The 15,758-nt window shown below is 39.4% G+C and overlaps 1 protein-coding gene across 8 annotated transcripts in view; it reads left to right on the forward strand.

Annotated features, from left to right (window-relative positions):
* KATNAL1 (katanin catalytic subunit A1 like 1) overlaps window positions 1-15,000 on the forward strand; it is a 79,213-nt gene extending 64,213 nt beyond the window's left edge. For 6 of the 8 annotated variants that reach the window (XM_057707470.1, XM_057707469.1, XM_057707468.1 and 3 more), the window contains exons 10-11: window positions 7,927-8,053; window positions 9,543-15,000. In XM_057707470.1, coding sequence (XP_057563453.1) covers window positions 7,927-8,053; window positions 9,543-9,741 — 326 coding nt within the window. In that variant the 3' untranslated portion in view covers window positions 9,742-15,000. The other 2 variants (XM_057707473.1, XM_057707472.1) reach the window with 2 other exon arrangements.
* Window positions 15,001-15,758: the final 758 nt, after the last annotated feature.

Genomic DNA, 15,758 nt, shown 5'->3' on the forward strand with positions numbered 1-15,758 from the left:
ACAGAGAGAAAAAATATAATTAGAAAAATAATTGATGACAGGAATTTTGTAAACTGCAGAGGAAAGCTTGGGTTGGGGGGAAAGATGTACTTCATGATACAAAGGTAGGAATTCCACTTTCTCTGAAATATTGAAGAAGAACATAGACTGGCTGACTATTGGGATTTTTTCTAAACTTGTTTTCCTTTATGAAAAGGTTATGTCCATTATAGGTAATGTCTTTTAGGTGCTTCTCTTTGCTTATTACTGGTCTGAACGTGTGTACCTCATGACCATAGAATTTGAGAAATTGCTTTCTCCTAAAGGGCTCCCAAGCAAATAATCATAATTAGAACTCCACTCTTTCTTTTTCTTTTATCTGTGTTAATTACTTTCACAGGTGTTCATTTAGCTTTTTGCTATTTGACAGACATTTATTAGGTGCTCTGGGAATATAAAGTATACAGTCCTTGAGCTTAGAGAACTCACTGTGTGGCTAGAAGGGGGCACACACTTGCCCTAATCTCAGGGACACGAGGGAGCACGTGATACTGGGGCTCCCCGTAGTACTTTTGGGGTAGAAATGTGGAATAGTAAATTCTGACTGAGGTGCTTAGGGGAGATTTCATGGAGGAAGTTGCATTTTCACTGAATTTTCATAGAGAAAGACAGAAACAAAGGCATGGTTGCTTGAAAATGAATAGACAGCTGTTCAAGATCTTTTTTGATCCACCCCCTAGAGTAATGGAAATAAAAACAAAAATAAATAAGTAGGACCTAATGAAACTTGAAAGCTTCTGCACAGCAAAGGAAACTATAAGCAAGACGAAAAGACAACCCTCAGAATGGGAGAAAATATTTGCAAACAAATCAACAGACAAAGGATTAATCTCCAAAATATATAAACAGTTCATCCAGCTCTATATCAAAAAAACAAAGAACCCAATCAAAAAATGGGCAGAAGACCTAAATAGGCATTTCTCCAAAAAAGACATACAGATGGCGAAGAGGCACATGAAAAGCTGCTCCACATCACTCATTACTAGAGAAATGCAAATCAAAACTACGATGAGGTATCACCTCACACCGGTCAGAATGGGCATCATCAGAAAATTGACAAACAGTAAATGCTGGAGAGGGTGTGGAGAAAAGGGAACGCTCTTGCACTGTTGGTGGGAATGTAAATTGATATAGCCACTATGGAGAACAGTATGGAGGTTCCTTGGAAAGCTAGAAATAGAGTTACCATATGACCCAGCAATCCCACTACTGGGCATATACCCAGAGAACGCCATAATTCAAAAAGACACATGCACTCCAGTGTTCATTGCAGCACTATTTACGATAGCCAGGACATGGAAGCAACCTAAATGTCCATCAACAGACGAATGGATAAAGAAGATGTGGTACATACATACAATGGAATCTTACTCAGCTGTAAAAAGCTGGGACATTTGTAGAGACATGGATGGACCTAGAGACTGTCATACAGAGGGAAGTGAGTCAGAAAGAGAAAAACAAATATCGTATATTAACACATATATGCAGACTATAGAAAAATGGTACAAATCAACCGGTTTGCAAGGCAGAAATAGAGACCCAGATGTGGAGAACAAACATGTGGACACCAAGTGGGGAAAGTGGGGAGGATTGGGGGGGAATGAATTGGGAGATTGGGATACCAAATTGTACATTCTAAATACATGCAGTTTATTGTTGTTAACTGTATCTTAAAAAAATAGAAAAGAAGGTACAGTGTACTTCAAAAGCTGGTACAAGAGTGTAAAGCAATTATATTCCAATAAAGAGCTAAAAAAAAAAAAGAAAATAGAAAGCTGTTGGGGCTGGAGCATCTGATGTGATAAAAGGGTCTGGAAGAGACAGAACTATAAAGAAAATTTGGAAAGATGAGAGGCCTGAAAGAATGATTTGGAAACCTAGAGTAAAATTAATGGAAATAAAAGTAGATAAAGTTAAAAAATTGAAGAATATTTTATGAAGAAAAGCGACCATGAAAAGAAATTTTTAGTTGGAAAAGGCAAGAAGTATAAGACTGAAAATAGATAAAGCGAGGAAAGCCACCCGAAAAGGCATATTGTAAGTTATGTAATTTACATGAAGAAATATGCAGATTTCTTTAAGATTGAGAGGCAATTAGAACTTGATGGCGAGGAAAGTCAGTGTATCAGTAACTCTTGCTGTTTAACATACCGTTCCAAACAGTCTTACTTTGCTCACAGAGTTTGTGGATCAGGAATTCGGGTGGGCCACAGGGATGGTTTGTGTCTGCTCTGTGATGTCTGGGGTCACAGCTGGAAGATCAGCAGCGGAGGGTGACTCCACGTCTGGAGCCTGGCATCATCTGGAGTGTCTTCACCTGCAGCCTCAGGTGGGGCTGTCTCTCTGGAGCACCTCTGTGTTACCTGGGGTTATTCCATGTGGCCTGGGCATCCTCAGGCATAGTAGCCTCAGCTTATCCCATTTCATATGTGGTAGCTCAGGGCCCCAGGTGTGATTGATCGCTGGAAAAGGTGGAAGGTGCATTGCTTTTTATGACCTAGCCTTGGGGATCATGTAGAGTCACCTCTGCTGTACTCTGGATGGAAGCACTTACAAGCCCACTCATTTTCAAGAGGAGGGGAATCAGACCACCGTGGGTGGGGAAGTGGAAGGCCACATTGTAGCAGCGTGTGTGGGATGAGAGGCTCTTGCACGGTCTTGGTGAATACAGTCTGCCCTGGTCCACAGGAGGAAGGAGTCAGGTAACAGGCACAGGTGGAACTTGGCCTTACACCAAGTGTCTTCTCACTTCACACCTCTGGATCATGGCAGCAGCCACCGGGCAACCTAACGAACCACTTTCTCCAGCCCGCTTCATTCAGTTACATTTTGCTTTTAGGCTAACCTCCCTCATCCAGTAAGGCATCACAGAGGCGCTTAGACTCTGAGTGATTCTTACTTCCTACCACATTAGGGTCAGAGTACTGTTTTTTAAACTGGGAGTTCATACCTTATCTATCCTATTTGTGTCTATTTGCATTTCTTAATATTGTGTTGTACTTTTCTGCTTACGTTTTTTTTTTTCTCACTCATGCTTCTTCCTACTTCCTTGTCATAATTTATGGCGCTCTCATTTCCCAGATTGTTCTTCCTTTTTGTTTAAATTTTATTGAATTTTCAAAGTCGACCTGAAAGCGTAACAATTCTGTGACGTCTTTTTTGCCCTGGCCTCTCTCCCTGAGTGGACTTCACTGCCCTGGGTGTTTCCTCTGTTATCTGTCCCCCAGGTGGCCCTTAGTAAAGGGATATGGCTCTTCTCTGTCTGCTTCTCATCCTGTTTGTTGACTGACTGAAGGTGGTGGGGGTGGCGGGGCAACGACCATGTATTGAGTGCTGCCCGTGGGCCGACCTTTACGAGTATTAGCTCATTTCACCCTCACATCAGGCTTGTGAGGTAGATTCTGTTCTTATCTTTACTTGTGAGAAATTGAGGCCCCGAGGGCTTAGGTATCCTGCCTGGTGCAGCAGAGCAGGGATGTGAGCTCCAGCCCCAGAGCGCACTTATCTGCCCCGCTGGACTGCCTCGGATACTCGAGAACGATTGTTGTTACAAGAAGCGAGTGATCTGTCTAAGAATGTTTATTTAAATTTCAGATGTGTATTAACTTGGTTATGTAGCATTGGCAGTTCTTTTTACTGTTATTAACACATTAACCCCTCATTAAATCTTTTCACAAGCTTCTTACCTATCATTAACTCAGTTTTATAGAGATGATAAATCCTGCTTGGAATCTTCTAACAAATCATTGATACAACCAGTGTTAAAAGTTATTTTCCCCACATCATAGTTACTAGGGAAGAGGAGGAGGTTTCCTCCTAAGCTTCAGTCCTCGCAGGCCCTCACTTGTGAGCAGGCTTATGCTCCAGAGCTCATTGACGTTGGCTGTCGGAGCTTTGTTTCTGCGGAGGAGTACGTTATATTAAACTTGATGCTGTAAGTTCTCAGGGCAGGCCACAGTGAAACATTTTGATTTACAGATACAGTGATGTTTCAACATGGGGCCCGAAAGAGCACAGTGATGCTCGGTCACTAACATCCTCTGCAGTGCGTGGAGCGCTGGGAGCCTCACTCTTCAGCTGAACGCGGAGCTCGCCCTGCGGCGGCCCTGCACCGGCACCTCATGCAGCAGCGGCCCCGCAAGCTGCCTCCCCTCCTCTCTTTCTCCCCACACCCCACCTGAGCGGAAGACTGCCTGGGCCTGCACCACCCGTGGGTACCCCTGCGCACTGCAGGGGGCCTGTGGCTGGAGATGGTCAAGGATGGGAGCTCCCGAGATGAAGGGATTCTGGAGGTCCCGGTTTCTAGTCACACCGGATCCTGCCTGCCTGCTGCTTCTCTTTCCACTCTGGCTGGTCTTTACATTGTTTTGCTCTGTCTTATTTCGAGCGTGTGTGTGTGTGTGTGTGTGAGAGAGAGAGAGAGAGAGAGAGAGAGAGAAATATAACTCAGATACAAAAACATGTTAAAATGTCCATGTTATCCAATAATTAGCAAAGCAAACAACCACGGAACCATCTTCTAGGACAGGAAGTGGCGCAGTGTCAAACCTCAGACACTCCCCAGTCTGTTCTTTCTGAGCACAACTCCCTTCCTGCCCCTGCTAGTAATCACGGTCACTCCTTTTATGAAAATAAGTTACTGTTTTTCCTCATAATTTTATCACCTAATAATGTATCCACACACACAGTTTTACCTTCTTTTAAACTTTATATAAATGAATCATGTTAATTGTGTTCATTTGTATCTTGCTTATTTTTGCTCAGTGTATTCTTAAGATTCATCCATGTTGTGACATGCACATGCAGCTCATGTTTGTTGCTGTGTGCTATTTCCATTGTATTAGTCTGCTAGGGCTGCCAAAGCAAAGTACCAAACTGGGCGACTTAAACAAGAAAAATTTATTTTCTTACAGTTCTGTAGGCTACAGGCCCCAGATCAAGGCGTTGGCAGGATAGGTTTCCTTCTGGGGCCTCTTTCCTTGGCTTGTAGGTGGCCATTTTCTTTTAATGTCTTCATGTGGTCTTTCCTCTTGTGTGTGTCTGTGTCCTAGCCCTCTCTTCTTATAAAGATACCAGTCACGTTGAATTAGGGCCCACCCAGATGACCTAATTTTACCTTAATTACCTCTTTAAAGGTCCTGTCTCCAAATACAGTCACATCCTGAGGTATCAGAGGTTAGAGCTTCAATGTAAGAATTTAGCAGGGGACACAGTTCAGCCCATAACATCCATTATGTGATTATAGCACAGTTACCCATCATATTATTTGGTGGACGTTATCCTTTCCAGTTTTAGGCTGTCCTACTGCTGTGAACATTCTTCTGCATGTGTACCGGTGCCTAAGTTCCGTCAGGCCAGGATGGAGCATTCCATCCCAGGAGTGGACTGCTGGGTCATGTTGCAGAGCTGAAACGTCAGTGGATAAGTCCAGTCGGTCTTCCAAAGTGGCTGCTCCAGCTTGCAGTCCTCCCAGCTGTATGCGAGTTCCTGTCGTTTCACATTTTTCCATCACCTGTCACCTGTCAGACTTTTAAATGTGTAAGTCTCTTGTGCAGTGCTTATTGTCGTTTAATTTGTATTTCCTTTATTATTAAAGAATTTGAACATCTTTTCCTTTATTGATTGGCCACTTGGATTTTGTGATATATTTGTTGAGGTTTTTTGCCCATTTTTCTATTAGGTGGTCTTTTTCTTATTGATTTGTAGGAATTCCTTAAGTATTCTAGATATAAGTTTTTTGTTAAATCTGTTGTACATATTTTCTCAAACTCTGTAGATTGTGTGTTTTCACTGTGTTTACAGTGTCTTGATGAATAGGGGTTCCTAATTTTAATGTGGTCAGTTTATCAGTCTTTTTCTTTGTAGCTGATTTTTTTATGTATCTTAAGAATATTTACTCTGAGGTCATTAAGATAGATTCCTGTTTTATCTTCTAAAATGCTGACAATTTTGCATCTTATATTTAGATCAGTAATGTATCTGGCACTGATTTTTATGTATGGTGAGGTATGATCCAGTTTCATTTTTTTCTCTGTGAGTAGTCAGTTCTGGCATCATTTGTTGAAAAGACACTCCTTTCTCCCACTGCCTGAACCACCTGTGTCACAAATCAGGTGTCCACAGTATACGCTCTGCTCTGCTTTTGGGCTCCCTGTTCTGTATCATTGATCTCTTTGTCTGTCTCTGCAGGAGTGTTACACAGATATGAGTCCTATTGCTTTGTAGCAGAGGAGTTCCTCCCACCTTGCAGTTGTTCTTCCAGAGTGTCTTGGTTATTCTTGGTTCTTTCCATTAACATTTTCATATCTGCCTGTCAGGTTCTGCAAACAGACCTGTTGGGGTCTTCATTGGAATGCCCTAATTCTGTAAGATCATTTGGGGGAGAATTGTCAATGTCGTGAAAGACAAAACAAACAAAATAAGTGGTGGTGCAGTGGTTAAGAATCCGCCTGCCAATGCAGGGGACACAAGTTCGATCCCTGGGCCAGGAAGATCCCACATGCTGTGGAGCAACTAAGCCCGCGTGCCACAACTACTGATCCTGTGCTCTAGAGCCTGCAAGCCACAACTTTTGAGCCCATGTGCTGCAACTACTGACGCCCACACGCCTAGCGCCCATGCTCCGCAACAAGAGAAGCCACCGCAATGAGAAGGCCATGCACCACAATAAAGAGTAGCCCCCACTCACTGCAACTAGAAAAAGCCCATGTGCAGCAACAAAGACCAAATTCAGCCAATAAATGAATAAATAAATATTAAAAAGAAAAAAAATAACAATGGGAAACTGGTTTAGACTGAAAAGGACTAAAGAGAGACAGTAACTTAATGCAATGTATAATGGTTTTTAAGAAAGAAATAAAGGCCTGGGACATTTTAATCTGGATTGTGTATTAGATGATACTAATGTATCAATGTTAAATTTCCTGATTAGTGTGATAATTGTATGGGGATACCTTTGTTCTTAGGAGACACATCCTAAAGAATTTCAGGTGAAGTGTTGTGATACCTATAGCTCATTCTCAATTCATAAAAGAGTGAGGGAGGAGAGGAGAGGACAAGGGAGTGATAATGGCAAAATGTTGACAATTGGTGAATCTAGAGAAAAGGTAAATGAGTGTTCACTGATTTTTTTTTTTTTACCTGAAGATTTTTAAATTTTCAAAATAAAAATTGGGAAAATTAAACTTTACTTTGTACACCAGGAAATAGTAGCGAGCCAGATCCAAACTAATTTTGCATTGTCTTAGTGTGCTGATGGCGAAGCAGCAGGCAAGACTGGTTATATAAAAAGTTCGTCATGTGTCTCAGCTTATTCAATATATGTTTCAGTCACACTGGAACAGCAAATGTCTGTGGGCTGGCTCTCCAAGTAAAAAACATATTAATAAGCGTTTTGTGCCAATTGCAGATTTCTAGGAAAAGAAAACTGGATTTTTAAAAAATGCTGATTAGAGTTCTGGAAATCTTTTCCTAGGTCGTACTAAAAGTTGAGCAAAGTAACTCACAGGAGTTACACTCCATGCAATCTAGTTTCATCAAACCAGGCTAAATATTTTCTTTTACAAAAGCATTTCTGGTGCTTGAATACTAATGTTTTTATTTTCATAAAGGATCTTAGACCCTTTGTTCTCATAGCAAGTATCTTCACAATCTATTAGGAGAACTCTGAGTTTTGTTTCAGTTATTAGTTATCACAGCCAAGGCACGCTGGAAGTTCACTGATTCCACGAGTCATGCGATAAATTAGTGACATTAGTGGACTCACAGTTGTTGACTTTTCTTTGCATTAGACTCTCTTTCTTTTCCTGTATGTTAATAGGTGATTTCTTATCAACATGATTTGTAAAGTAAAACATCTAATAATAACAAAAAAAAATCTTCTAACAGCAAAAGGAAGAACTGAGCTTCTGAAAATCAATCTTCGTGAGGTTGAATTGGATCCTGATATTCAGCTGGAAGATATAGCAGAGAAGATTGAGGGATATTCTGGTGCTGATATAACTAATGTTTGCAGGTATTTTTTTGTTTTTAATAATCCATGACCTTAGACGTTAGTTATGGAGGACTTGTCTTAAAGTCAGTGTGTGTTTGACCCTTGAATGACATACATTTGAACTGTGTGGATTTTTTTCACTAAATTTATACTGTAGTACTACTGGATGTGCAGTTGGTTGGATCTGGGGCTGCAGGACTGTGGATAAGGAAGAAGCACTTGTTTGGAGGGCTGACCATGAGCTATTCCCAGATTTTCAACTGTGCCAAGGGTCCACATCCCTTACCCACGTGTTGTTCAAGAGTCAGCTATAGTTATTAGCCCTTGATGTGAAATCAGCTACCCATTTCCTTGAAATGATTTCCCATTTGTCTTGGTTTTTTTTCTGTGTAACTTCATTGGTCATTGTTAGATGAATAATTATATAACAATATGTTCACCTTTTATAGCCTTTGATTTTTAAGAAATTGTTTTGCCTAATTTGGTAATAATGACTTTGACGACCCAAGGTTAATGTAGCCCTAAATTGGAGCCTAGCTGCATCAACATAAAATAATATCGTTTAGTTTTGGTTGGCATTATTTTTCTATATGCAGATGAACAAAGGTGATCAATTATTTATATATATATATATATATATAAATTTCCCTTTCAGTTTAGTGACATCATAACTTTTAGACAATTCACATCACTCGATGAAGAGGATTTGTTTTTAGTACTTAACTTTCCTAACAATACATAAATTGACATCAATAGCCTTTCTTTAAAACCATAACAGCTGTGCTAACTCATTTTTTCTACGAGTATTTTTTCTACATGCATCTAAGTTTAGTGGCATTCAGTAAGCTCACAGTAGCTTCTACTATTACTATAGTAAAATGTATAAAATTTAAAGTTTTGGTTGGCTTGGCTGCCTAATAGCTTTTCCATGAGCACCAGTTGCCCACTTCCTCCTAACCTGCAGAATTATTTACAAGTGATCAGAACGGAGCCAAAAATAAGATACAGAGAAGCCAGATTGTCTCTCTTCACTTGCCCACAAATATCCCATGTAGGGAATTCCACGTCCACTGTATGTAGATATATTCATGTTCCCAAGAGAGAGATGTTCCTGGTTTTACCTCCTCTAATCAGGCTGTAGACAAACAGGTACAAGATTTGAGTTATCTTAACATTAATGTGTATTTATTTCTAAGTATGCAATTCAGTATTTCATAATTCTCCTTCACTTTCCTAGACTTCTGGGCTGTCTTTGAGGAGCAAGTGGGGAAAAGAAATTCACCACCATGTGAGCCCAACCTAAACTTTTAGGATTCAGTAAAACCTTCTATGTTTAAGTCCTTTGCATCCTGTTTTAACCTTTCCTGAGTCTCTGAAGTGGAAGATTCTGAGCAGCATCATAAAAACATATAAAATGATCTTTTGAATGTTTTCCCTTAGCATTATCACAATTGAATGTGTTTAAAACATTTGCAACAATAAGTATTCACTGATCTTGGTATATTTTTAGGGATGCCTCTTTAATGGCAATGAGACGGCGAATCAATGGCCTAAGTCCAGAAGAGATCCGTGCACTCTCTAAAGAGGAACTTCAGATGCCTGTTACCAAAGGAGACTTTGAATTGGCTCTTAAGAAAATTGCTAAGTCTGTCTCTGCTGCAGACTTGGAGAAATATGAAAAGTGGATGGTTGAATTTGGATCTGCTTGAATTTCTGTCAGCTCTTTCATTTCTGGTATTTTTGTTTATAAAATGTGAAGAAATTCCAGCAATTTTTTTAAAAAAACAGGTTTGGAACTTTTCATTGGAGAGACTTTCTCTTAAAGGAAAAAAATTTAAAACCACAAAGAGTATACATGTAGTTGAGAAGTAAAAGAAGCTCACACAGAGAGCCTGTGTCCACTTACCCATGCATTACGACTGCACACCCAGACCGGAGTATCGGGGACTGAAGGAGGCGACCAGTGTGCTATTGTAGAAACTTCTTTACAGAAAACTTAGAAGGAGCTCTGTTTCTCACTCACATTTGTTGTTTTTTGGTTTTTTTTTTTCCTATTCTCTGGTCTAAACATGAGGGACCTATATCTGTTGGCTTTTAACATCAAAACTGGGGGTTTGTGTCAGATCTCTTGTCGTTAAGAATTATGGTTTTGGATTAAATAATGAATCTGCTAGTTAAACCTTTAGAATTCAGCTACTAATGTTAGAGTCTATTACATAGTTTGAATGTTACCTTCCCCTCCTTCCCCATTTCCTCTACTAGATATTTAATCACTTATTGAGCTTTATGGGGGAATAGCCTCATGCTTTGTGGTTTTCGAATCATTTTGCCAAGTGGCTTCTCTGGTCTTTAGTATTTTTTGCTGACAATATTTCATATTGGAAGGGTGGGAAGAATATCGTGTTTGCATAAGATGCTCTTTTTTGTTCTAGACTTCTGAGTTTGTTTTCACTTTTCTTTCAATATGTTCAACAGATAAGCCCTTTATTTTTCTCAGCTCCAACATTGTTTTTTGCTGAATTTCCCTTTCGTATTCTAAATAAATGCTTTGGTATTCTAAACAAGTCCATTCCCTTGTGGCTAATGCAAAACAAACAAAGCAAAATCTTTATGGTTTTCTAGACAGCTTGTTTATTAACGAAATAACATGGCGCATAGTGACGATAAAAATTTAAAAGTTACCCTTGTTTAGGTTGAGAGCTTGTACGCACGCTAAGATCATGTTAGCAATCTGACATGCCCATTAAGTTCAGCAGGAATTAGACTGTAAGAGGCCAGGAAAGAAAAGGCCATGTATCTAGTCATAAACAGAGTAGCCTAGTGTAAGTTTTTTAAAAATTACATTTATCCAATTTTGATTGGGCAACCTATGCTTTAATAGTCAAGCTTTAAAAATTTTGTATTTGGTGATATCCTGAATTTTCAATTTTGGACAGCAACTCCTAATTTAAAACCAAAAATAATATAGCTTTTTCGACAAAGATAAACTCTTAGCGACTTGCTTAAGAGATTTTCCCCCCTACTTAGAACTATATAATTTTTAGATAAGTCTGACTTTAAACTGCAGTATTCATCTAATGCTTTAAATTACCCTCCTTTCCTCTGAGGCATAGATTTATCAGAGTTAAAATCATGAGATATCATGATCTTTTAAAATTGAATTAGTTCATCTTAAAAGTTGGAATGAGAGAACTTTCCTTTTACTCATGAACTTTTAAAATAAAGAAGTAAATAATCCCACTAAGATAATCTTGCAGACTATTGCCATCCAGTAACTTTTTTTTTTCTGAAGTCCTAGGGGCAGTCATTAAAACCTTAGTGTTTTGATTGCCAAAACTTGTTTGTATAGTTTAGTTGATTAGTTAGGCTATTTTCCTAGATTTTGTGTTATTTGTCTTGGCTTACATTTCAATTTTTTCTGAATTCTTCATGCATAATAACATGGTGATTTTGATTTTTTTAAAAACTATCAGTTGAGCAGTATTTGGAGACTCAGGCTTCCTGGGAGCTTGTCTTTACCGTGTAAGTCAGTCAGGTGTGCATTTTCACTTCCCTTGTTTCCCATCTTGCTGTGTCAGTGGATGGGGAGTGCTCTGTGTGTGTTAACCTCTTAAAGGATCCTGCGGAGACCCCTCAGGCGTCCTGTCCAGCCTTGCCTGCATATTGTATGCATGTGGTCTTTATTGTAAGACTGTGTTGCCATTATTTTTTTCTGTGGTATTATCAAATTAGAAAGATTTGGTTCCTTTAATTCATCTGAAAACCTGAGTATTTGGGGTTCATCAACACAGCGATGTCAGGACTAAGTTTTGCACACTGTGTCTTGCAGATGTCTGATCAGATAGTCCTCTGTTCAGCAGGCTCATGTTGGGTGCTTACTGTGTACCCGTCCCTCGGGTGTGTGCTCTGTGGCCAGAGCTGGACCAGGCAGTGCAGTTCTGACTGGGCACTTCCTATAATTACACTGTGTAGCTTCTGGCTCCAACTAATGAAACCATTTCAGATCATGAATGGAATGCCCAGTAACCTGTGTGTTGCTTTGGAAAGATAATATATAAAAGCTTTTCTCTCTTTAAATTTGCTTTAAAATTAGAACTGCTATCCATTTGCTTGAACAATATAACTATTATAGATCTTGGCTCTTTTCATGAAGCATTTTTATCATTTCCCAAGCTACGTGTTTATTGTAAACACATACACATGCACTTATGGCAGACATGTAAACATGTTACATGTTTATTGCAAACATTTTGCCTGCATGCTTCCTTTATTTTTAAAAGGAAATTAACATTAATGAAATGTGCCAGACAAATGGCTGTCTACTGTAGGGTGAAACCTCGTAGTCATCCATGCAGAAGATAGCCGATGGCGTCACAGACCCTGTCTTCCAGTCAGCAGCAGTGTGAGATTCCACAACGACCAGACACACTTGGGACTCAGACCTCTAACCTCCCAAAATGCCAAGACAGCTTGGAAGAGGTAACATGCTGTGGTCTAGCTGCCTAACTGGGGGCTTCGTTTGTGCTCTGGAGATGGTAGTTTTTATGACATGGTATTTGACTGTCAAAAAATAGGCCGAAATCACTAATTACTCAAAAAGTGAGCAAGTGTCTGGTGGATCTGCTATAAATAAACATACAGCTACATCAGGAAAAATGTGTGTATACAGCCCAGATTTTCAGTACAGTTGTCACTCTTTCACTTTGCTACATGTAGCCTGACTGTTTTGAACATGAAATTATTGATACCGTAGGTTTTGAACAGCTTGCATTTGTTCGAATTCCTTCCTTGAAAGTTTCTGTCCACACTGCTGAAGCCATGATGAGAATCCTAAACCAGGTGACACCGCTGTGTTTCACTTTCCCAACCCTCTGACCCTGAGGTAAAGTGAAGGCTGAGGCGGGTGTCGCCTGTGGTATGGGCTTTGGCTCCTTCTGCGTTGTCTCGATTATTGAGCCTTTGGCTTCATACTAGATTCCTGCTTTTCCTTTTGTGTTGTGAATGATAAGTCACCCGAGGATAGTTCCTGTGTGATAGGCATAAAATGCTAAGGATAATTGCTGGTCTTTTCCAAGAAAGGGCCACTTTAACCACGTGAGGGAACGATAGTAATCATTCTTTTAACATTTGTTTTGTATCTTCTGTTGCATAACTTTTGATTGTAGAGTATTTTTTAAAACTTAATTCATGATGTACATAGTATTTATGTGACTCTAAGAATCTGTCACAATAGAAAAGGGTAGGAATTACAGCTGGAGGGCATGTTAGGGGAATACAAATATTTAAACCCCAAATGTTTTATTCTTATCTCCACTAATTATTTTTTTTTGCAGAAAAAGCTAAAAACTGTTATAATTACTGTTTACTTATTTATACTTTTAAATTAGGCTTTTCGTACTTATTTATTTTTTTATTCTGCTTTTAATGTTGTTTACTCTTGTGAAAACGGCATGAATATTTAAAAAACAAAGTCCCTAAGATAATGCATATTTTTTCATTTATTACTTTTATTGAGAACATTTACATTAGTGGTTCTTATTTTTTTATTTTTTTTATTTTTTATTTTTTTTTGGGGGTACACCAGGTTCAATCATCTGTTCCCATACACACATCCCTGCACTCCCTCCCTTCCTCGACTCCCCCCCCTCGAGTACCCCCCACCCTCCCCGCCCCAGTCCTCTAAGGCATCTTCCATCTTTGAGTTGGACTCCCTTTGTTATACAACAACTTCCCACTGACTATTTTACAGTTGGTAGTATATATATGTCTGTGCTACTCTCTCGCTTCGTCTCAGTTTCCGCTTCACCCCCCGCACCCTCCCATACCTCGAGTTCTCCAGTCGATAATGCATATGTTTTTAAACATGCACAAGTTAACGGATAATTCTTTGAATTTTTATTAGGTTTTTTTGGCTCCAGACAACTCTAACTTTAGGTATATTTATAAATTTCCAGGTGACTTGTTAATAAAAACAGGAAAAATATTAAGGTAACCTCATCCAATTTATTCTTTTTATTTTATCTTTCTCATTTCTTGATTGATTTTTATGTGTATAAAATAACCTCGATTCTGCTTTGTCACCAGCAGTGTGTAGGTTTCTGTACATAGGGAAATTTGGCACAACAAATAGGGAATTGATACGGAGGTTTTCCTCCTATGAAAGGACTCCCATTTGATTTTATGTACAAAATTATAGGATGCACTTTTGTTTTACAACCTCTGAAATGACTAAATATTGCCCTTTGGGAAACCTGAGTCTTTGCATGTGCCATTTCCAGAGTCTACCTCAGTCAAACAGGCTTAGTTTTAGGTTTGAATGAATTGAAACCATATTGCAATTCAGTTCGCCACCTATGCAGATGTGTTTGTTTAAGTGCTTCCTTCCTCTCTTTTTTTAACACTGATATTTTGATTGAAAATATTTGTTGTTCTTCCTCCGGCAAAGCCATGTATTCCACATGAAGCCTCTGCGAACTGTCTGGGTTAGTCTTCCCCTCTGTCGTGGCCGCCTCATCACTCATTTCAAGGAGCAGTTTCAAACACAGCACACCTCCTCCCGTTTTCTCATAGCTTCATAAATACAAACTCATGTGACAACATTAAAAATCTCAGGACCTAATAACTGTTCCTGTACAAGGACCTAAGTACGTTATGAGAACACACAGAGGCGGACATGTGACATGTCTGTTCACCACGGCAGCGGGGCAGCAGGCGTTGCCTTCGGTTGACGTTGTGCAGACACAGGGTCCAGCAAGATCACCACGTGCTGTGATGGTTTGTAAGTGTTTTGTTAAGATTTTTGTTTCAATGTCTGTCTCCCAGTATTTTGAACCTAATTTAAAGAAAAAGACGTTTCCAATTTGTATTTATTAAATGTGTTTTTCCTTATATTTTGTGCGGCTACATTGTTAGTTTCATGAGCTTAGCTGTGTCTGTGCATAGGTTGTAATTTGGTAATAAATTTCTAGAGTGTGGCTTGTCCGTGGTTTCTTTGTGGTTCATATTTGATCTACAGTCGCTGGTTCACTTATTGCCACCGGTGGGAGTGGCAAACCCCTCACAAGTAAGGGATGACTTTTCCCGGAGTTTTAGTTCTTATAAAATCACATATTGTAAACCTGACATGTGTTTGCCGTGCATTATGCTAATAATTTCAAGGTTGATGCAGGTAAGATAAGAATGTTTTTTCAATTAATTCTGATTTAACAAATACACTTGTTTGTGTAGCATCATTGCGAAGTGGGTGTTCCATAAGGTGAATTTTCCAGATGACTGTCTTATTTTATGAATCTTCCAAAACTTTTTTTTTAACTCATAGCTTTTATTTTTTGAGCAGTTCTATGTTTACAGAAAAAGTAACCTGTATATAAGGAGGGTTCTCATATACTTCTCTCTCCCTACCTCATTTCCCTTTTTATCAATATCCCGCTTTAGTGTGATTTGCTTGTTTTAGTTGGGTCTGTATTGATTATTACTAAAGTTCATAGTTTATATTTCACTGGGTTTTGACAAAAGCATAATGTTGTGTGTCCACCATTACAGTGTCACGCAGTAGTTTCGCTGCCCTGAAACCCTCCCTGCTCTGCGGGTGCATCTTTGCCCCTCCTCTTAGCCCCTGCCACCCACTGACTTCCCTACTGTCTCCACAGTCTGCCTTTTCCAGAATGCTGTACAGCTGCAGTCATACAGTATGTACCTATTTTAGACAGGTTTCTTTCACTTAGCC

This window comes from Hippopotamus amphibius, chromosome 14 (assembly GCF_030028045.1).
Source record: "Hippopotamus amphibius kiboko isolate mHipAmp2 chromosome 14, mHipAmp2.hap2, whole genome shotgun sequence".
Taxonomy (NCBI): Eukaryota; Metazoa; Chordata; class Mammalia; order Artiodactyla; family Hippopotamidae; genus Hippopotamus; species Hippopotamus amphibius.